This window comes from Netta rufina (assembly GCF_964035555.1).
Source record: "Netta rufina genome assembly, chromosome: 5".
Lineage (NCBI taxonomy): Eukaryota > Metazoa > Chordata > Aves > Anseriformes > Anatidae > Netta > Netta rufina.
The window spans coordinates 46125345-46148771 of NC_140128.1; the positions used below are offsets into that span (position 1 = coordinate 46125345).

A 23427-nucleotide genomic window follows, 5' to 3' on the forward strand; every position below is an offset into this window, starting at 1 on the left:
AATTGAGTTAGCAGTGGTTCCTGTTGCTGGGAGGAGCCACCCTAGAGGAGAGGAGTGTCTTCCTCACCCCCAGCCACCCCTTGCCTTCCCGGACCCCCCGCTGGAAGGGTAGTCGGGACATAGCTCCCTCCTGTGGGGTGTCGTGCTCCAGGAGGTCTCCGATCTTCAGGCTGGGCTTCAGCGCTCGCAGTGCAACCAGCTCCTGCAGTACGTCCTCGTTCAGCTCTGACACACTCAGCCTGGCATTGGAAGGAAAGAAGAAGCCTCAGTACCGGAGGTGAGGGGGGCACCTGAGAGTCTCCCTGGGGTACGCGTGGCAGGTCTCACCCCAGTGCCTGCAGCGGGCAGGCAGGATGCCTGAGCTGCCGCAGCAGCAGCACTGCCCCGGCTCCCAGCTCAGTGTCACTCAGGTCCAGGCATCTCAGGCTGCAGCTCTCCCCAAGGTGCGTGGCCAGGTCCCGGCAGCAGCTGCCCGTCAGGTGGCAGCTCCCCAGCCTGCAGGTCCAAGGAGAGACAGCAGCGGTGGGGATGTACTGGCAGTGCTGGAGCTGCTCGGGCTGCGCAGGAGCACAACCAGAGCTGCATGCCCTTACCGCAGCACCCGCAGCTGGCAGGCGCGATGCCGGAGCCCCTCGCACAGCAGCTGCACTCCATCATCCCGCAGCCCTGTGTTGAAGGACAAGTCCAGCTCCTCCAGGTGTGGACTGGTGCCCAGCACTGCAGCGAGGTCCTGGCAGCAGGCACTGGTCAGGCGGGTGTACCGCAACCTGCGGGAGAGAGCCTCATCGGTGCCAGTCCTCCCATGCCACACCCCACTGCAGTGTCCATCCCCAGCCCTCTGTCAGTGGGACAGAGGGACAAGGCCAGCCTGCAGGACGTTGTTGGGCACATCCCCAGCCCTCTGCTCCCCCAGCCTGGGATGTGTCTACAGGGACCTGCCGGGGACACAGCGTTCCCAGTGCCGCTCACCGTAGGATGTGCAGGTGGCAGCCAGGCTGCCGCAGCCCGGTGCAGAGCAGCCGCACACCGCTGTCGCCCAATGCTCTATCGCCCAGCTCCAGGCAGGCCAGGCTGGGGTGAGTGGCCAGTAGCGTCCCCAGGGCCTCACAGCCACCCTCTGTCAATCCACACCACTGCAGCCTGCAGGGAGAGCAGCAGAGAAGCCAGCCAGCCAGCAAGGAGGGACCGCCGCCACCCACCCCATGGTTGGACACAAGCATGGAGATGCTGCCCCCACCCTCCCACATGGGGTCCAGCCCTTCCGCATCAGCACCCCCTGAGAAGGGCAGACGGAGGTGGCTACCCAGCACCCAGGGGCAGGCTCCATACCTGAGGTTCCGCAGCGAGCTGCCTGCGTGCCCCAGTGCCTGGCAGAGTGGGTGCAGAGGAGAGCGCAGCTCCTCCTGCCATGGGTGCTGCCTGGGAATGAGGGGACAGGTATGTCCATAATCTCGCATGATTCTCCCCAAGAATAAGTAAAACCCTCCACCAAGGGACTAAACCACTAGGGAAGAGACATGGTGGTGTTTGGATGGAAAGGCATTCACAGTTTCAGCTTCCAAAACCCTCCTTTGAGATGGAGAAAGGGAAATCTCTGTCATTTTGGCCACTGGAGCGGAGTAGTGGTACTCACCCAGGCAAGACTGTGGCTGGCTCCTCCCTGCACTGCTGCTGGTGAAAGGAGCAGCTCCGGAGGGTCACGCTGTCCAGTCCATCCCACTGTTTGATGCAGAAGCAAAGAGCCATCTGGTCGTATAGCGTCAGCTTGATGTCATGCAAATCTATTCCCGTGAAGCATCCCAACACATTCTGCGCAAAGCTTTTTTCATTCATCTCGAACAAAAAATGGAAAGTGTCCAACTCCTTAATCATCATCACTTCACTGGGATGGGAAAGGCCTCTGTGTCTTGTCTGAAGCCACCTCAGAAGATCTTCCTGAGCTCGTGGTGAAATTCTGCACCCAATTCTTTCACCTGCGTACTCTATTGATTTGGGATTTACCAGACCAAACAGGAACCGAATTGTTAAGTTCAAATCCTTCCTAGATTTGCTGTAGCTTTCTAACAATGTATTTACGTTCTTTGCAAGGGCCTCTGGGTCACTGACAGTTTCCTCATCATCATCCAGGACATAAAACATAGCCGCAAAAAACTCCTGGAGGTGCAGGTGTGTGAAGCTGTAGACATTGTCTTGGTCTACGCCTTTTTTCAGGCTTTTCTCATTGAGGAAGAGGGAGAGAAGGTCTGGCCAGTCCAAGCCACAGTCCTTGATTTCCTTTTCCTCAAAGAGGACCTTGTGTTTCCAGACGCCATCAGCGGCCAAGGAGCAAAGCTTGCGCAGGAACTGCTGCAGGTCCTGCTGGGCATCGCTGCCTCTGCACTTCATTAACCAGGAGAGGTAGAACATGCCCATCCACGTGGTGGCCTTGGAGCACTCAAGAATGTTGTTCTTCTTGTAAAGCTCTTGCTCAAGGATGGTGCAGATGGTCCAGCTCATGATGGGGATGACACACAAGCTATAGAGGGCCTCATTTCCCCTGGCGAACCTGAAGGCCACATCTGCTTTATTGTCATTCTTGAAATACCTGTGGAAATACTCCTCCCTTGCAGCTGCCGAGAAGCCCAAGATTTCCACGTAACACTCACCCTCCAGGCACTGCCCCAGGTTTTGAAGAGCCATTGGCCTTGTGGTGATGAGCAAAGAGGATGCAGGGAGAACAGTCCTCTTGAGCAAGCTCATCAGCGTGGTTTCCAGTGGCTTTGCTTCCCTGGGGTCAGAGCTCAGCTCGTCTTTGGGCTGAGCCAAAGGGAACCCCAGGGCCTCGAAGCCATCGAAGATGAACAAGACCTTCTCCTGGTTGTCCAGGATACTTCCAGCTGGCATTCGCTGGTGAGGGCAGCATTTTGAAACCAGGTCCAACACACTCACTTGCTTGGAAAGGGAAAGCTCCCTGCAGTCTATACAGAAGACATAGTCGAACTGCATGTAGAGAGCCCCTTCCACCCACTCCACCATCATCTTCCTGACCATCATCGTCTTCCCCATGCCTGGGGCACCCACCAGCACCACAGTCTGTGGTGTTTGCCCATCGTCATCAGGTTTAAACAGTGTCTGTGCAGTGACAGCGCTGGTGGTGTCGGCACATCCCCAGCTGACATCTGCACCTTCAGGCTTGCCTCCACGCTGGCTCCAAGGCTTCTTGGCGATGGTCAGGGCAGTGTAGCGGCTGCTCACAGACAGGTTCTCCCCCAGGCAGGAGTTCACCTCTTTGTACCAGAGGAACTCTCTGGCCACATGCTCTCTGTACTTCTGCTTGTACTCTACACCAGAGAGAAGCAGAGTCAGTGCCAAAGTGAGCCAAACTTCCTGACCAGCATGACTGTGCTCCTGACACACCAACAGCATGGGACATTTGTTTCAATGCTCTTCTGAATGCAAAATTCAGTTACTCATTTCCTACGTGCCACCCATCAAACTGCCTTTATTTTCTGGGTTCTAATGGGAATGTCCCCAAAGTGTCCCCCCGTGTCCCCAGCTAGGAGCCCGGCTGGCAACCTGGGTCTTCTTGGCTGCAAGAACTGCTTGAAGAAGCACCACTTGCCCCTTCCAGGCTCCCCTGTCCTTATCACCTTGGTCCTCTCTCTGCTGCTAGTCCCACTGCTCCCTTAAGGGGAAGGGAGCAGTGGGAACCTGTCAGGATCAGTGGGACACCTTCACCTCTCCAGTCTCATCACAGAGCTGAAACCTGCTCTTTTACACACTTTTATCTGTCTCCAGCACTCAAAAGACAAAGAAAATCAAAGTTTACTCCAGTTCCTTACCCTTCACCTTCTCATCCAGGATTTTTTCAGCAAGGTCTCTCTGGTTCATCTCCTCAAACAACCCAATGGCGATGTCCATGGCGGCATCTTCCCCATAGCTCTTGCCCATGCAGTTAACAAGCATGGAAGGGTGCGTGGCCTCCACCAGAGCATCCTCAGGGATGTTCCAGCCTCCGTTGGTATGAACATGGGACAGCTTTGCCTTGAACTCTTGGAAGCCTTCAAGTGTGAGACCTTCCAGTGCACCTAAGAGGACAGTGAATGCACTCCCTTCCCCCGCCATCACAGGATGTGGAAAATCACCTGCAAAAAAAACAGGGCTTGGAAGTCAGCGTTCTACTCCAATCGTTCCGGGACGTGCCTGAGAACATGTAAGCACTAAAAGCAGCTGGGCTGGTACTGAAGACTCAGTCTCACAGCTATTCAGAAAGTGCCAGGGTAGGGGTAGTGGTGTGAACTTCACCCACAGCTGGATATGCAGGGGAGGGGAAAGGTTGCTGAGACGGGGATAGATGCTGGCTCAGAGATTCCAAAGGAGAAACACCTATGGAGAAAGGCAGCAAACCCTAGGGGACAATCACCCAGGAAGTCACCCAGTGGTGTGGCACAGCACTGGAGGTACAAGCCATGGAGACCAACCTGTGCTTTCCCCGGGGCTGTGCCCACCTGGCTGGCCAGGACACTGCGGGCACTGTAGAGCTGAGAGCAGAGCAGCGCTCAGCCTGGCAGCACGTGGGGCTGGTGCTGGGGGGCGACAGGCAAACCCCTGGTCCCCAGCGAGCCGTGCCACCACGCGCTCCTCCTGCAGCGGGGACGTGCCGGAAGGGCCCAGGCAATGCCCAATGATGCATATAAGCAGGGTGTCGGTTTTGAAAGGCGCCTGCGCACCCGGCACACACTTCCTCCTGCCCCAGCACTGGGCTGCACACAGGGACATGGGCAGGGAGGGCTGGGCCCCTGCTGCTGGCCCCTTCTACAGCTGGGGGCTTCTGTGCTGGCCCCGCAGCAGCTGGAAGCAGAAGGAAGCTGCAGGGGGTTGCTGCTGCATACTGTGGTTTCAACCTCGGAGCAAGGGGGACCTCACAAGGTGGATCCGATCACAGGAAGTGTAAAACTGAGTTTAGATGATTGCCAAAAGAGATTAGGATAGAGAAAGTAAAAATAGCTGTGCAAAATGGAGAAATAGACTAGGAGCTGCTGGGGAAGATGGTTATTGGGGTGATATGTATGGACAGAAAGGAAAAAGAATCTGGGAACAACAGCGGCTGTTGACCTCACCTAACAGCTCTCCTGGGCAGGGAGGTACAGCAGAGGAAACCTTTCAGTAACAAGGGGGGCAAACAACAAAGCAGAGGAGTAGGGGGTGGCTGGAAATGGCAATGGTAGTGGTAGCACATCAGAAGAGATGGATTTTTATATAAGTAATGCAGAAAACAGGAAAAGGCCATCATAAAGGGTCAAATGACAGAAACAAGCTGTAACAAAGACAGATACAGAGTACTGGAAACAGCCATCCTAGGAGGATCAATCCCAGGTGGAAAATCTGGTACCAAAGCTGAAGTAATGGCACCTGCCAGTCCTCTGGACAAATATGTGTGGTCCTAAAGAAGATGAGACTGCTCTGAGTGAAATTTTCAAGAAATTTTGAAAACAATGTTGTTGTTTTTTATAGAAATTATAAACCTAATTTTTCACTGTGATCCATTAGCAAGGCTGACAGAAAATCCTAGCAAACAGCGGTGGAGTACTGCCAAATAAACACGTTCACCATGAGAACAGCTCCTATTTTAGCAAGTGTGCCAGTGGTTATTGCTAAGTTACCAGAAGACAACAGGTGGTTTTCAATTATAAATCCAACCATTTTGCCACCATCCCACTTATCGAAGAATCATTTTTTCAGTGTTGTTCTTGCATTTGGACAGAAAGGATTAAAACCCTGCACTGGCACCTCAGGGGCTTACCAACATACTTGCAGGACCCAAGCTTACTTCAGAAATCTGTTCAAGCTATTGTCTCCAAAGAATAAAGAAAAATCACCATCTTATGTGGATTCTACTCCAGCAACCAGAGCTGTAGAAGAAGCAAGAGTTATCCAGCTTTTAAAATTAAAAGATGAAACAGGATTTGAAGTCCATTTGGAAGAGGCACAATTAGCACAAGCCCTGGCTACCTGCTTTGGTGAGACAGGAAGAGAGAGGTGCAAGAATGGTTAAGGTTTGCATGAAATCAAAGCTTTTTCTGATAAAACCCGACTCAGAGCACCGTTAGGGGGATTTAATTTATAACGGCAATGTGCCCATAACTCTGCTGGTATCAGCAGGCTGTTGTGGTTTAACCCAGCAGGCAGCTGAGCACTACACAGCTGTTCACTCATGTCCCCCCACCCCCACAGTGGGAAGGGGGAGAGAATCAGAAAGAAAAGGTGAAAACCTGTGGGTTGAGATAAAGGCAGCTTAATAGGACAGAAAAGGAAGGGAAAATAATGATAATAATAATGATAAAAGAGTACACAAAGCAAGTGATGCACAGTGCAATTGCTCACCACCCACTGACCGATGCCCAGCCCAGCCCCGAGCAGTGTCGCCACCCATCCCGGCCAACCCCACCAGTTTTATTGTTCAGCGTGATGCCGTATGGCGTGGAATGTCCCTCTGGCCAGTGTGGGTCAGCTGTCCTGGATCTGCCCCCTGCCTGCTCCTGGTGCACCCCCAGCCTCCTCACTGGCAGAGCAACCCCAGAAGCTGGAAAGTCCTTGGTTCTGTATGAGCACTGCTCAGAAAGAACTAAAACATCAGTGTGTTATAGCATTATTCTCAATCTTAATTTGAAACACATAACCGTACCAGCTGTGAGGAAGAAAATTAACTCTATTCCAGCTGAAACCAGGACACGGACCATCATGGAAGTTACTGGTTAAGCCTCTGGAGTGGAGGTGGAGCAAGGGACATGATGATGCACCAAAGTAGTGGGAAAATGCTACTCTAAAAGCCCCTGCACCAAAACAGCCAGTACCAGAAATTTCAATAGGAACTTCCCCATCAGTTGGTTCTAGAGAGGTGAAAAATTAGTTATAGAATCACTTGGGCTGGAAAAGACCCCTAAGATCAAGCCTAACTATCACGTAACGCTACCAAGTCCACCACTAAACCATGTGTTGAATACCTCCAGGGGCAGGCCACCACCTCCTTTGGCAGTATGTTTCAATGCCTACCAACCCCTTCTGTGAAGAAATTCATCCTGGCATCCAATCTAAATCACCCCTGGCATAACTTGAGGCTGCTTCCTCATGTCCAATAATTTGTCACCTGAGAACAAAGACCTACATGCGCCTCACTACAATGTCCTTTCAGGTAGTTGTCCTTTCAGTTGTCCAGGCAGTGGGCATTAATATTATTTGGTATTAATTAATTAATATTAATTGGTAGAAGAGTTACCATACAGACCTTACAATGACCAGATCTCACTCCTGCCCTGTCTGAACAAGCTGCAGATCACACTGCTGAGAAAAAAAGCCAGCTGCAGTCATTGGCTGTGGGTACAGGTGTACTAGTAATAAACCAAAGGTACACTTCATCTATGAAAACACTAGATATGAGCAGAGAAAAATAATCCTCTGTGCTACTGTTAATAGAATAGGAGACCAAGTAGCATGGAAACTATTAAAAACTCACGCCCACTAAGAGTACAGACATTATTAAGAGAAGAAACATCTAAGCAGAACCCTTTGCATCTCTTCTTGGACTGTGATTTTTTTTTTTAATTTATATTTTAATAATGGAATAAAATAGGGAGGTGTGGCTGGAGAAAGGGAGATAGAAAGCATGTGGCAGGAAATGAAAATGAGATTTCTGATAAACTCAGAAAGATAATGGAAAGAAGATATATGTAATGCATGGTAAAGCACATGGAAAGACTAAAAACAATACTAAAATATTTTAAAAAGCCAGATCAGCTGGCTCAGTTTAACTGCTGCAGTCTTGAGACACAGGAGTGTTTGCAGCATCCTTGCTGGACTCAAGAAGATAACTTGCCTTTGGTAGGTGATGAGAGATGGAGAAAGGTGAACATAGCACTGACTCACAAACCAGGCCACTAGCTGTGTGTTGAGGTAGCTAAACATGCCCTAGCTGCCAGATTTTACCTGTCTGGAGCTTTGTTTTATTTCATTTTAACTAGGGTAGTCAGTAATTCCTGCAATAGGATTTTTCATGATTAGATATCTAACCTGTGCCCTGACGTGGTCTTGCTTAGCTTGGTCTAACTCCTTAATGCAATAATAATAATTTAGGATCCGAGAATAAGAACTGTTACAGCTCTCAAGGGAACCCAGAGAGTCATGGCATGGATGGATCCACCCAGGCTGGAGAGTCTGCTACAGCATCAGAAAAATGCTCTAAAATTATAATAACATGATGATGTTGGTGGGTTTATTCATTTACAGTATCAGCCTCAAGGGACAAGAAGTTGCAGTGAAGCAGCTAGAATAGTGACAGAGATGTGAAATCCTATAATGGTCCCTTAAACAAGGCAGATGCAGGAAGAATTTGGGAATGGGGTAGGGGAAGGAATCAAACAAGAAAAAGAGTTTGAAATAGAGAGAAAGCTAAGTGCTAGAAGTATTTAATTGAAGACAGAATTGTGGATTAAGCATATACATACATGCAATTACAATGATTATAATCTTGCTCCTGGTAACAGCAAACACATGGCTAACTGGGTATGGAGGGGGAACCATCCATCATTTTCAAAAGTTTAGGGGGAGGCATCCAGAAAAGCTTTTTAAAGAACAGAGACTGAGAGAAATGCTGCTTTGTACCCTTTAATACATCCTGCTAACCAGTTAATTGAATTTTTGAAAGATTTTGTCAATTACTGTAATCATAATACACACTAGAGGTAAAATGCTTATCCATATGGTTATTGCAGAGCTAGCCAGTTATGCCATGAAGTACTACAGTTACTATATGAAACCTACAGCACAGGCCTAAGGTCCAAGCAGGAAGTAGGATTAGGTAGAGGATTAAAAGCGAGGTTACAAGATAGGGCTAAGGCCTTTCCTGGAGTTCAGACGAGAAAAAATTCCTGTAGCATAGATACAACTCCCCTCCCAGAAACAGACTAAAAATAAGATTAAATATACACCTGAGAGGTTCAAGGAAAAGATGTAGACTTGGCAATGTTACGATGATTGAATTTGATGATCTCAAGGCTGTTTTCTAACCTAAAATAATTTTATAAGCTACCTATAATACAGAATTAAAATCCATACAGCAGACAGCACTAAAAACAAGGGTACATACAAGCTCCTTTTTGCTGTAGCCACCCAGCCTGGCTGTCCTGCTCAGAGCTTCCTATTGTGCCATCCTCCAGCTCACTGGGCATCAAATAGGTCTGGGAACAACTGCATCCTTCAGGAAGCCCAGGGCTCATCCTGCTTCTTCCTGAGGATGCTGCTGCTGCTGCTGAGCCCCTGTGCTCCCAGGCACAGCAGTGGAGCTTGCAGCAGGGGCTCCCCAGAGCCAGGGATGTTCTTGTCCCTGCATGCTGTGAGCCCAGGGGAGGAGGAAAAATCATCAGCATGGTTTTTACGGTTCCAGTTTCCACCTGACCTTGAAGGAGCTGCTTTCACCTTGCTGCATCTTGAGCTGAAGCACTGCTTGCTGTGCTGGCACTCTGCTTTCTCTTACACTCACCTGCTATTTGTTTTATGTTTGCTTCAAACGTGGGCAGATGTTTTTTTCTTTAAAGTGGCATTTAAGCAGTCTGGGTATTTTGTTAGGCATACTGATATAGCTGAGATGCACACCAGCATAGCCATCCTGTGCATATTGGCCCCTCTTGCAGCAGTACAGTCTCTTAAGATGCCCAGGCTCCCTGCAAAATCACATTTAGCTGGTCAGTGGGTCCTCCATAATTGTATGGAGAAAGATGGACAAATAATGCAGCTCTTATTTCCCAAGCAAATCAAGCCAAAAGAGCTGTAGATAGTCCCAGGACCTGGCCATGAGTAAAAGCAAGGTTTGAACCCAGAGATGTGAATGTGAGGAGTGTGGCTGGAGGAGGTGGGGGCTGGGGCAGCAGAGTGGGGGGGGAAACAACGATGATGACGACTTGCTTTTAACCTGGGAGGATTCAGGGAGAACGGAAGAAGAGCTGGCACAAACCCACCCTGTTATGCAGTGTTTTAGCTTCCTCCCCTGCCCTGTGCACGGCATCTCTAGCAATATAGCTTGCCACCCCTTGTGGGATCATCATTCTCAGAAATCCATTATCCTGGCGCTGTAAGCCCCCAGATCCTCCCCCCCTCCTTCTCCATGCACAGAAACATCCCAGATTACCAGGCTGCCCCCCTCCCGTTCTGCCCAGTACATTTCCCCCTGTTTGTGGCTACAACTTGCTGCAAACCCAGGCAGGGTTTGGAGGAGCAGGCAGGGTGCTCATTGCTGCAGGGACAGCCCCAAATTGCTCAGCCCTGAGAAATGTGGGTGTGGGACAGAGCTGGCATGCCTCATTCCCCCCACCCTCCCTGTCATCCTGTCCCCCTCCACAGTCCCAGCCCTTCCTGCCCTATTGGAGCATCCTCCCCCCTCCCCTGCTCTCCATCTTCCTGCGGTCTGCAGAGCTGCATTGTGGGAAACTCCCAAGTTTTTTCCAACCCCCCCTTTCCTCTGCCTCCCTCCCTCTTCTCTGCGCAAGAGCCAGCTGCGAGGTGCGACTCGTAGGGCCGGAGGACAGGAGGTAAGGGCTGCTGCTGCTGCTGCTGCTGCTTTTTCCCCTATGCCCACCAGCACTGGGGAGGGGGCAGAGCTGCCGGGGTCCCTCGCTATCAGCCGAGAGCTGTGCGGTGTGTGTGCTGCGGGGTGGCTGAGTGAGACAGCCACGCAGATCTACCTGCTCAAGGTGAGTGTCCGCCTCTCTGCAGCTGCGTGCGACGGAGGCCAGGGGCTGCCACGCCGGGAGCGAGAGCGCCTGCCCGCCTGTTTTTTCTCCCTGTTAACAAATAACGATGTTTTTAACCCAAAGCAGCGAGGGGCTGTGAGCAGCCCCCTTCCTCGCACCATCCTCCTGCTCCCTGAAGGTCAGGCAGCCAGAGGAGGAGGCATTTCCGCAAAGGCAGAGCCCGCCGGCCTCCGCGTACCTGCCGCAGCCTCCAAGCGATGCGCCAGGCTGGCCTCGCCGGGACCAGGCTCCTTGCTTCCAGCCTCCGGGGAGGCTGCAGCCCCGGGATGGAGGCTGGGGACCTGGTGCTGTTCCGGAGGCAGAGCTGGCTCCAGGCATGGAAAACCAGAGCCGGCCGTGTCCCGGAAATGGTACGGGTGGGAGGAGGTCGCTGCGGCGCTTCGGTCTCGGCAGGAAAACTGCAAACCTCCCTGGAAGGCTCTCAGCAGGCTTCCAGATGGGTTTCCTCTCCTGTCAGCCCGCACGGTGTCATTCGTTCGCCCTTCACTCTGTGTCGATGCGTTAAAAGTGTGTTTAATCTCTTGCAGTCCTGAGGCAGGAGGCTATGCAAAGCGAGCGCTGCTGCTGCCTCCTTTTCTGTGCTGTGGGTTTTTTTTTTTTTTGGGGGGGGGGGGACACAACAGGGGGGACAAACATCTCTGGTTACAAATGGATAGCCTTTGATATATTCCCCTGCTTTGTGCTGGAAAGCCTTTTACAAAGGAAAACCTGCCCAAAATAAATAAAATAAGCACAAAATGGAGAGCGGAGTGGCAAGGCTGCCTATTTCAGGCTCTGGGGAGAAGAGCGCACCAAATGAGCAGGGGGAGGAGGACACCTGGGCTTCACAGTGTGTACAGCAGGCATGAAATGCAAGGGGGATGTCTTGGAAATGTTGGTCTGTCCTTGCCCCTGTGTGCATTTGTGCCCCATACGTTTGCACTGACCTGTTGATTTGTTCCCTGCTCCTATGTGGGGTCTCAGTGACCATCAAGTGGGGGAAGGAACCTGATTTTTATTTGGGAATCAAGGTCAGCCTGGGAAAACTTCAGTGGTGGGGTGATAGGAAGAAGCCTGGTGGCAGCCCAGTTTTCTTGGGTGGGGCTTGGGCAGGATGCTGTTGGGAGAGGGAGGATGGACGGGGCTGGATGGAGCTCCCTGCTCCATCTCAGGACTGACCTCCAAAGTCTGACCTTCACAGCTGTGACCTTCAGCAGCTTCCATCTTTCCTTAGCCACAGCACCTAAAACTAGCCCCTCACCCACGGTATTGCTGCAGAACAGTGGGAGAAAAATCCAGAATTCCTCTGAATGCATGTATTCATCCCTTGGCTGGCAGACAGCCACGACCGTGGGCTTGCCTGGGTGTGCTGGCCCCATCCGTGGGGGGGGGGGATAGGGGTAGGACAGCTCTGAGCAGGCCTTTCAATGCAGGATGTACTTGGGGTGTCCTTCCCCTGATCCTATCCGGCTTCTGCAGGTGGCAGGGAGGGAGAGGAGAGTGCTCGGGTTTTGGTGGGGGGCATTTCCCTGCAGGGTGCCAGGAGCCTCCCCAGAAGGTCTCTGCTGAATTATCCCCCATCCGCCTGCAGTGGCTTCTTACGTTTCAGCTGCAAAGCAACAGCTTTTAGGCTGATGCCTGCAGATCTGCAGGCCGTGAGATTCGGACCTGGCTCTGCTCATGCAGGTCTGCATTCGCACGTCTGTGATCTCTTTACTGGCCACAGCTGAGATGCAAAGGGTGTGATGGCAGAAGAACCTGGTGCAGTCCTGCATCCATCAGAAGGATTTGTCAGGGTGCCCATAAGATTAAGAGAGCTGTCAAATCTGCTGCTGCTTACTGCAGTGCCTGGGGATATTTTACTATGCCAGAGGCAGCCCCCTCCCCCCCCCCCTTTTTTTTCTTTTTTTTTTTTTCTTTTCTGCTTCTCTGTTGCATTTGAGTAAGAAATGGTACTTGCTGACTGTCAGGATGGGGCCTTAACAGCAGCACTGGGAAGGTAACATGCACCATTGGCACATTGCACACTACACACACAACCAACCAAATAAAATCCAGAAAGACAGAACTGCAAAGCTTGGAGGATTTGAATGCGCTTGGGTGATTTGTTAGGAAATCAGACTTTTTGCATTCGGGTGCTAACTCCTGGTTCCTAAGGGGGTAGCACCTTGGTTTGGAAACACTTGTCCTCTTGGCTAAGGCAGCTTCTCAAGTGCTGGAAGGTTCAAGGGGAAAAACTGGGCTTTGTGGTGGGGGCAGCAAGGTGTCCGCTGTTCTCTCAGCGGTGGCAAGGAGGCAGAAAACATTTGCTGACCCCACCACAAGGTTATTCCTGAGATGGCATTGCAAAGCCAGCGTAGTGCAGGGAACGGAGGCTTGCCCTGTGGTCCCTGCCTGGGTGTTAGGAGGGATGCAATGGGGAATGGCTCAGCTATTCCCTGGGGAAACCTGAGGTTTTTGGGGGTGGCAGTAACCTCCGTCATGGAGCAAGCAGCTCCCTGAGCAGAGCAAAATGTGGTGCAGACCTCCAGGTGATGGAGGCGGGGTTGCAGAGGTGTGAAGCTGAGGCTGAAAGGTCAGTAAGTGTTTTCCTGGTAGCGGTGCTGTAATGGGAGGCTGCTGGGTCAGCTTCTGATGGGGTTTTCATGCTCTGGTGTCCTCCCTGCAGATCTCACAGGAGGTGCTGGCTTGTTCCTTGCAAGGGACGTGCACCTTTCCGTGCAGCAACTTTTCCCTGGTGCCACTGAGCTGCTGGCATTGACTTGCTTGGCTCCAAGAGGGCTGGAAAAGCACAATAATGAAAAAAAAAAAAAAAAGCAAAAAACAAAATGAACGTGCTTGCAGAACACCAAGTGTGGCAGAAAGCTGAGACATGGGGAACTGCCCAGGGTAGGATATGGGCATGCTACAGCAGTGTGGGATGCAGGCTTTGGTCTCACAGATCAAGGGCATGGGTTTCAGCAGAATGAGCCCAGAAGTGTGCCTGTCAGGCTGGCGGGGTGATGGCTGAGGTCTACATCACTGGCTGAGCATCTTCTGCTGCATCTCCTGAGTTGTTCCCCCTTGAAACTGCTCCCAGGGCTTCAACCCGTGTCCTGCCAAATAATGCTGTGGAAGGAAACCATCCTGGCTGGAAAGCACCTCCTTTGTACCCCCAGACTTCTGTCTTGGGGTGAGCGGTGCTCAGCCCTGTATCAGGGAAAGGCCTTGGTTCTAATAGCTTGTGGTTTTGAATGGTAAGAGCTATGGTCTTTTTCCATTAGAAAAAACAGAGATATGAAATGAAAAGCAATGTTTGACTCTGCGTCCAAGGGGGATGCAAGCCCTAGGTTAAAGCTAGGGCAGAACACAGCCAAGCAAGATGCTCTGAAACTCTTCTGGTTATCTCGGTCCCTCTCTGGGGGTCTGTGCACTGTGCCATGACCCTGAAAAGCCGGGCTCTGCAGCACAAGTCTTATTTCCAACCTAGTCACAGCAAAGTATTCTCAGATTCTTATTCTAGAAATGGTTTTGCTGTAAACTGTGGTTGATAGCACAGCTGTTTCAGCTGCATCTGAGGGTTGGTGGCAGGTGACCAGGCAGGTGACAGCTTTGCCATGTGTGACTTCTCCTGCCCATGGCAGGTTGGGTGCACAATGGGTCTAATGCAATAAAGAGTCCAAGACAAAATCTTTTATTTCTTGGGGCTGCTTTGGTGCTGCTTTCCCTGTTCCCACCATGTCCTGGGGCAGCTGCAAGTCAGGCCACGAGAAGAGGGTTTTGTCTTGGTTTTGTGTGCGTATCAGCACAGGGCACCGGGCAGTGAGTGGTTTGGACAATCTGTGCTCCTTTGGGACCAGGGATGAAGGAGGGAGGGAGTGGGTTTGGTCAGGGTGGTTTTTTGTTGTTTTTTTTTTTTTTTGGCAGCAACCTGTGCATTTTTAATAGAGTGATGGGCAAGAAGCTAAACTGAACTAAGTGCTCTTCAGCCCATGGTGCCACAGAGAAATGGTTGGGTTTGTGGCTGTGAGGTGCCCTGGGTGGGAATTGGTGTTGCATGAAGTGTGTGGTGAGCCCCCTGTGCTCCCAGAGAAGGGCATGGTGGGACAGCAGCCAGCCTCCCTTTCCTCTTGGCACTATGGGTTGAAGGGCAGGGTTTATACCTCTTTTTAGGTCTTTCTGAATTATTTTCACACAGGGTAAGAGAACACAGGGTGAACAGGGTGAAATTGTGGCATAGCTTAGAGCTGTGATTTGGATAATTTTTTTAATAATAATAAAAAAAAATAAAGCCCTTGGAGGTAGCATGCTGTGTCTCTTTTCAGTGCAAACCTCCATCTCCAAGAATAAAATGTCTGCCGTGTCCGTTCTGGCGAGAGCTTTGGGATCAGGGCAAGTGTGGCTTGCAGGAGTGATGCTCAGCTCAGATGTCATCTCCTGTGGAGGCTGGGGACCATCCATCAGCACCCGGGCTGGTGCTGGCAGGAGTCAGGGCTCATCACTGCATCTGTAGGCTGTGTGGGGATACGAAATGCTGCGTCACCCATGTGGGGAGCGTGGCCAGGCTGTGTCGTCATCCTCTGAGAGGACACTGGTGTGCAGGCTGCAAGCTGGGGCTCTGCCCCATCTCTCTGCAGTTGCTCGGTTGCTCAGCTCTGCATCCTGGTCCCTTTGCAGATGTTGGACAAGGACAGCTTTGTGGGGCTGTGCAAGCCCCTCCTGTTCCCACACCCTGCCTTGGTGCTGGGTATAATGCAGCTTCTGAGCACCAGGGTATCCTCCCAGAGAAAGGTGACGTGCCCGTGTGGCACAGATCCAGCAAGGCCATCAGATTTTGGGTCTCGGTGCAGCCGCAGGACTGACGCAGCCATGGAGCAGAGGCTTTGCTTTGATTTGAAGCTGCTGCTGCCTGTTAAAACACTTTCAGCTCTCTGACGCTCTCCACGTCAAGATTGAAAGGGCTTATTTGAGAGAGAAATGTTTAATCCGGGGCTGAGGGGAGGGATGCGGGGAGTAGCAAACAGTGGGTTGGCAAAAGGACTCATAAATATTTCATCAGAGTGAAGTGGGTCAGCGGCGTTTGCTATAACTTGGCGCTGCTGTCTCCGAGGCTTTGCTTTGGGAGGGCTGGTGAGTGCAGCTGTCTCCCTGCACAACCTGGTCGTGATGCACCGGGGCTGTTAAAAAGCATCTCTGGGAAGCGATTCCTGCTACGGTTGCATCTGCGCTGCGTTTTTATCACATTTGCTGTGCATTGCGTCAGCGGTGGGGGTCCGAAATAGAGATAAAAACCTCTCTGGGGAGATGCCAGCCAAACAACAAAAACTCCTGACGTAAAGCCCTTCCAATATTTATGGCAATACTGAGAAGTACTGCATTACCTCATCCATCACCACGGCACCTCTTGGAGATAGGAAAAGGCTTAGTCACGCTACGCTGCCATCGCTTATCTTAGATGCTTGTATGGCACCTCGCCGCCCTTAATGTGTCTATTGCCACGGCAGCTCAAAAAGGGGGAGAAGGACCATTTGTGCTATAGGGTGCTGGTGAGCTGAAGCACTGGGGTGAAAAATAAAAGCTGCCCAGAGTCATGGGAGGAGACTGGGATGGGGCAGAGAGCTGCATCCAGCTCCTTCCAGCCCTGCTGAATCCCCCTAGTGCAGCAGGGAAACAGGCACATGTCCCCAGGGCACTTCCCAAGGGACAGTGCCTGGTCCCCAGGCTGCTTTACTCCCCAGGCTGCATTACTCAGGGGCTAGAGAAGAAGGTCAATATCCCAAGTGTGGTCCCCTTGGAGCCACCAGCAGCTCTTCACTTCCATGGGAGAAAAAGCCTTGCCTATCTTTGGTCTCTTTTCCCTAACGTCACACTGAGCCCCTCTGCACACTTGCAGATCCAGCACAAATCATCAGGCCAGCCTTAACGACTGCTGCTGGCTTTAACCTGATGGATGGGCAGAGCAGTGGGGAAGGACCTCCTTCCACCATGCTACAGAAATATCTCCACCACCTGTGGTGGTGGTACAGTGGTGTTTACAGGGAGCCAAGGTCTACGTGTGTGCATGATTTAGCAGGCAATACAGGAAAGGAGGCCTCCTTGCTTCCTGCTGAGCACAGCTGCTGCATGAGCTCAGCCTCCCACAGGCCAATTATTCCTTCCCAGTTTGTTCCTTCCCAGTTTGTTCCTTCACCATCACACCAGCCGTCTGGCTTGATTGCAGGCTGAGGACAAGCTGCCTTGGTGAAAGAGGTGAGTGGGTTCCTAGGATGTCTCAGGCAGGGGCATGAGAAAAAAGTCTACTGAACGGCTCAGGTGACCAGCAGGAAAAGTGTGAAGACATGACTGATGCTTCTCCTTGGGTGTCCAGAGGCGGTGGGATGCGCTGGTGACTGATACAAACTCTTGGCTGAGCCAACATCCACAGAGGATAGCAGAGGTGCTCTGTTTGAGCCAGTGGGCTTTCAAGGTGAATCCCATGGGGAAAAAGGTAATGCTAGCCTAGCTGTGAGTCAGCAAGCTGATTCTAATTTCTACCTTAAAATATCTGAAGTGGTTCCAGCCCTGTCTTTAGCAGCTGTGGAGGGACAAATCCTCCTGATTTTTATTTTTATTTTTTTAAAGGTGAGATTTTGATATTTTCCTATGTGACATTCACTGGAGATAGCCAGGACTTTACTCCTTCCTACAGGCTGGTCACTTTGGCCCATGCTCCCTCTTTTTCTTAAATCACCTCCAAGCCACTTTGGTTCATGGGGAGATTTGGCAATGGACAATTTTTGGGAGAAGGAAGAGAGGTGAGAATAGTCTTGAGCTGCAGGACCTGAGGACTGGCACCCCAAGCCCCACTCCCATGGCTCTCTGAAGGGCTCCCTTTCTCCAGGGCAATGTTCTTGACCACAGCCTATCTCTTCTGCTGCTACAAGATGACAAGTGGCGATGAGCCAGCACTGCCCTGTGGCCAGTAACCTCAGCTGTCTCTGTGGAAGACTTACCAGGAAGACTACCAGGATAGGCTACCTTTTATTTGTCACTTTCATCAGTACATCATGAGCTGACCTTAGCCAGGTGCTCCAGCTGATTTTCCTTTGGCCACCTCAGCCAAGACCTCTTTGGTGATGGTAATGCTTAACACGGCCTCGATTTCTTGATTTCCATTGAGGGTCTTGCACAGGCAAGCTCAGCCTCTGATATGACATTGAATTAATTTCCACAAGGCAGTGAAGGACAGAGTTTGGGATGTGCAGAGGACACACAAAGCCAGTGGCAGCACTTGATCCCCCCCAGAAACACCACCATTTTCTAACAGCCTGGTCCCTCAGCTGTTTCATCTCATAGGTGCCTTACCTTTTGTACTCAGAGCAATGCTGCTTTTCGTTTTGGATTTTTTTTTCCCCTTTTGGGGAAGTTATATTTTCAAGTGGCTCTTTGAAGTGGCCATATTCTAACTTCCCTCTTTATGAGCACAGTCTGCCACAGGAACAAATTGCAGACTTCAGGCTAAAATTACCTGCTCTTCGCCTACCAGCTGGTGCGTGAACCCGTGATGGTAATTCAGTCCTGTGAGCTGCTTTTGGCAGGTGCAAATTGCATTCGCCAAAGGGAAGATCTGTTTGAGAAGAGGGCTGTTCTCTGTTCCTTAGAAATCTGGTTTGGTCTGAAATGGCCAAATGCAGGTATGGCAGCTGAGACTTACAAAACCTGCCAGCGGTGTCTGGGAAGCTCTTGAAACTAATTGGTGTTCAGCGTCTGTCTCACACACTGAAAACGTTTTTCCGTGCAGGTTTAAGAGCAATTAACTGAAGGATATGATGAGGTCTCTGAGTGCTGTGCTCTCATGTTCAGAGCTGTCCCTTAGCTTCGGGAAGGAGGGGAGCTGCGCAGCACATCCCCGCAGCACTGCTGGCTGCTCTCGGCTCACTTCCACCTATATCATGTCAAAGGGAACTGTGGGCAGCCTCAGCTGCACATCTCATCTCCTCACAGAAGACCTCTGTCCCTTGCTGGCCAGCACTGAGCAAACTGCTTGCCATGCCTGGCCCAAGCAGTGTGGAGCTGCTGCTTGGTCCTTGCCATGGTTCTGCTGCTCCAGGCTAAGGGGTTTGGTGGCTGACAGTGGAGATGGGGCAGGGAGAAGCATTAATACTTGCCTAGCCCTAGGGGCCCAATTAATTCCCCACCCAAAAGCCAACACAGGTCATGCTACTTAGCTAGGAGTAGAGAGAATGGGGTTTTTGTACTTAATCACCCTCTCCTTTGTCTGGAAAAGGCAAACCTTCAGGCATTTATTTTTCAGACAGGTCAGGATGAAAAAGAACTGGAGGGGAGGTTAAGGAAGAAGATTTGAGGTTTTTTAAGGTCTTTTCTGCCAAGCGTGGCTCTCTTGGCATGGCATTGCTAGAGGTCAGGCATGGCCAGTAGCTATTTCTGAGGCTGTTTTCAACCAGAGCACAGCTGGAGTTTGTGGGTCAGCCTTTTTGGTCGCAAGTATAAATTCAGATGCATGACCCCACTGTGTCAGCTGAATTGTCACCTGCTGACAGGCTACAACAGTCTGAGTCAGTGTGGTGTTTGGGGACCCAGTGGAAATGGTTTGCTTTTTCATGAAGGGTGGGTGAGAAACTCCATGCGTGAACCTGTGCTCAGCACTGCTCTGACCCCACGCACGTCTGTGGGGTGCAGCTTCCCACCACACCCCTCAGCAGCTGCTCCTCCTTGCAAAACTGCTGGGTTTTCCTTCTAATTCGAAATAGCAAGGGGATGATTATAGGGCTCAGGAATGAGGCCGGTCTCCGCAGAGGGAACAGAACCTATCGGTGATACCTCACGGTGAAGCTAGCAGTGACTCATCTGCTCCATTTGGTGCAGAACTGATGCAGCTTTCATCTGCACATGCAGGAGGCAGATGAATAGATGCATTTGCTAATTTGATGGGGGGGAGGCAAAAAGGTGCCCTTCAAGGAGCCAGGGAAAGCTCTGCCTTCCCCTGTTGCTTTGGATGGGACCAGCTTGTTGCAGCTGGTCAGACTGCACTGAGCTGGCCTTAATGTAGGAACCAGAACCAGCCAAGGAGGAGTGTGGTGCCTGTGTGCTGCAGGAATTTGGAAGGTTTGTCTGTTCCTTTTTCTCCTTTATTGCTGGTGTCATGGTCTCTGCTCCCCCTTCCCAGCCTGGGGAGGAGCTCGTTGGCTGCCAGCAAGTGGAAAACTCTCTGAAATGGCAAAAATTGTTAAACAAAGAAATAGCATCAGGGGGAGGGAGGGAACAAAGCCTGTTTCTCACAAAACCCTATTCTCCAGTGCTGCTGTCTGTGTGGGAGGCAGGGAGGGAGCTGGAAGGGGGAGGAACGGGTAGACAGGCAGAGGCAGCAAGGGAGGAATAAATAGATGTGATCGGCTATGGAGAAGAAAGAGCAAAGGTGGAGAAACAGGCCATTAGAGAAAAACTTTGTGTGATGGAGTGAATGAGGGAATGGGAGGAGGAGAAAAACCCTCACAGCAGTGCACACACAGGTTTAATCTTTTTGGAAATGAGGAAAGCCCACATCAGATGGAAAAGAAAGGTGCTACAGAAGTGTTTGATAATGAGCACACTCATGCCCTCGAAAGCACAGGACTGGAAAAGGGAAAGAGAGCCAAAAGGAAATGTATGATTCCCAAGGTAGGGAGTCTGGGAGGCAGCTGATAACACCCCGAGGAGGATTAAAAGCCTTGCTGAAAGAGGATGAGCTGCTCAGGATGAGCACCCTGGGTCTGGAAGATGAGGATGGCAGCTATGGGTGGCTTCAAGCCATCAGGATGCTAACCCTTCTAGCAGTGCCACTGCCACCAGGGGCAGAAGGGGTGCTTGAGCTGCTCGATGCTGTGTGACAGCATCATCCTGACCAAGCCAAAGGGTTTGGAAAGGTGCTGGGCAGATCTGTGGCCCAGATTTTAATGCTTTGTGCAGACTTAGCTGGAAGTGCCTGCAGGGGTGGAGGAGTGAGGACAAGGTTTTTTTTCTTGTTAACTGGGTTTCAGGAAGGCATGGATGATTTCTTTAAATCAGTGCCCAGTGCATTGCAAGGGGCCAGAGGTGTTTGCTTTGTCCTTTCTCTGTTCTTTCTTGGCTGGTCAAGCAGATGAGGCAGGGAGTGTTGGAGTTGTTGACCCGAGGAGACCTGAGAGAAGGTCAGAGAGCCTGATGGACACTGACAGCTTTGGGATCAAATCTGCAGGATGTGCAAATTATGCTACATTTGGAGTCTGGCTTGGCGGGAACAAATAAATGTAAAATGTGTTCAACATGTTCACATAGTCCAACAAGGACTGCAGGACAAAGCTTCCTGGCGGCTAGTCCCACTGGTGGCAAACCACTGTCAGAAAGCCTTTCACATGCACACTTAAGAACTGCTGATATTGATTTTTATTATTATTATTATTATTTAGTTTAGTTTGGTTTTTAAGGCTTTTAAAACCTTTTCTAATTATCATAAGGAGCTTGCATTGCTTTTAGTGAAAACTCACTCAGAAACCAAAAAATTCTTTAGTGAGCTGTTAGTGATGGTGCAGGGCATGGGGGATGGGGACCATGGCACAGGGAAGGCTCTGAGCAAAAACAGCTCCAAGGAGTCTGGAGTCCAGATCTGGTCAGTCAGGGCACAGGGGAAAGGGAATGGGTAATCCAAGGTATCTGTGCTGCACACAGTCCCCATTTCTCAGCAAAGAGGTGAATTTTTTCATTCCACAATTTGCACACACACCACATAACCATGGGCTACGCATAGCTTTCCTAGGGAAAGCAGCAAACATTTAATGGGAGCATCCTATGACTGCACAACATGCGAGCAGCCCAGCTAATGCCCCAGATGTAAATTGAGGATAAATTGCTCCCAAACCAGAGGAGCAGTGCCTTGCAAGTGGCTGTGGAAACACAGCATGTAGGAATATGGCTCTGGATGTACTGAGCAGAAAGTTATGAATGGTCTTTGGAGGCACTGGGAAGGAAAAGGTAAGGAAGGTGGCATTGACAGAGATATTACATGTGAGCAAGGAAGGGAAAATATCCTTGCTCCTGACAAAGTGCGTATGCTTAGCCACCAAGATCCAGGCCACAGAGAAGGTCTTAAGCTTGGTGAGCACCTGCAATGGTGTTTGTGTGCTACAAGGTGCGTATTATTATTTATTTATTATTAAATAACATTAAACTATTTAATAATGATTATTTATTTATTTATGAGTTATTTATTAGAGCTGATACATCTTCACTGAAGCAGGACGGTAGAGTGGAGGTAGTTTGGAAGGACACCCATGGCACACATGGCACGTGTAGAGCAGATACATGGGAATTTGCTGGTTTTTTAACAGAGTGAAGAGCTGGTTTGATTTATTCATTTATTTATTTATTTTCTTCTGGGAGGACCTTGAAGATAGACTGAATGGCAAATTCAAGGGAAGACTAGCAAACATCCTGTTTAATGCTGGCTATGAAGCCCTGGGTGCAGATTATTGGTCTCTTTTCATTTGTTTACTTCAAAGCTGGCTAGCTGGGATATCTAATGTCTTTTGGAGACTTAAGGCCCCGTCTCACCGAATAACTGCTCAGCTAAAAGTCGTCTGTCCTAAGGGAGGTGCGTAAGGAGGGTCAGTGAAAAGCCTTCTGGAAGTGCATGTCCTATCCCCATGCTACAGGGAGAGCTGAGATCTCTCTCCTGGTCTAGCTGCCAACCTTTCTGACGGCTGAGAGACATCCCAACCTTTATACGAAGGGACTGAGTTTTCAGTAGGACTACGATAAGGTGGATGTGTTCAGCATGGCTTGAGCATGACTCGGTGCAGACAGATGCCAGGGCTACCTTGAGTACTGGAAGTGATCTGGCTACCCTTGCCTGGAGCTTAGCATGTGTTATTTAATTTCACTGAGATACTGATGGACATCTCTTGCACATTGTGTATCCCCATTCTAAGGCTGCAGCTCAGAACTTTGCTCTTCAGATGCATTTTAATTCAAATTTCAAGTTAAATTTTTGGTGTCACCCAGAACATCAGCTTTCATAGGCAGGAGGCAGGACGGGGAGGAGCTGGCTTGACTGGGATGTGGTCCATATGGGCTTTACCTGATCAGGAAAATATTCTCTGTTCAGGGGAAGTATATGCCATACTAGTATTAAGGTCACAAGCGTGATGCAGCACGGGAGCTGTACATTTGCGTGACTCCAAGGCTGCAGTTTCCCCAGTCAGCTCCAGTTGACCAGCACTGGTGAGGATGCTGGCCATCATACAAGAAACAGTTTCCAGGGAGACCAGGAGAGAGGGCAGTTTCTCGCACCAAGCAGGAAACTAGTGTCTGGTTTTGCTCTGAACCCAAACCTGACATTTCTGAGTAGGCTTCCTCCAGGCCAGCATTTCTGCCTACGTGGAGATTAAAACACAGCATTTGTTAGCTTATTTCTCTGAAGAGGCAGCAGCACAAAGCACTGCTGTCACCCTAGGTCCTTGTCCGTCTGTCATTAAAGGAGAGATCTGCCCTCTGAGCCATTATGGAAGAAACATCTACCTGTAGTGGTTCCTGAGGAGCCTCTTTATTTCTAAACCCAGACAGCTAATAAGCTCATATTTCACTTAGCAGGCAGAGCACTCTCAGCAGGCCCCTCCAGCACCGAAGGTCAGCGGGGAGGTAATGAAGCAGGTGACTCAGATCTGACTGCTGCCTC

General features: G+C 50.6%; 1 protein-coding gene across 1 annotated transcript; it reads right to left on the minus strand.

Moving 5' to 3' along the window:
• Positions 1-7: 7 nt before the first annotated feature.
• LOC311210190 (NACHT, LRR and PYD domains-containing protein 12-like) lies at positions 8-4104 on the minus strand (the record flags this gene model as incomplete). The annotated part of the gene is made up of 7 exons (XM_084287980.1): positions 8-239; positions 328-495; positions 594-767; positions 970-1140; positions 1330-1419; positions 1634-3320; positions 3822-4104. 7 exons carry the CDS (start codon positions 4102-4104, stop codon positions 8-10), a joined length of 2805 nt encoding a protein of 934 aa, XP_084144106.1.
• Positions 4105-23427: the final 19323 nt, after the last annotated feature.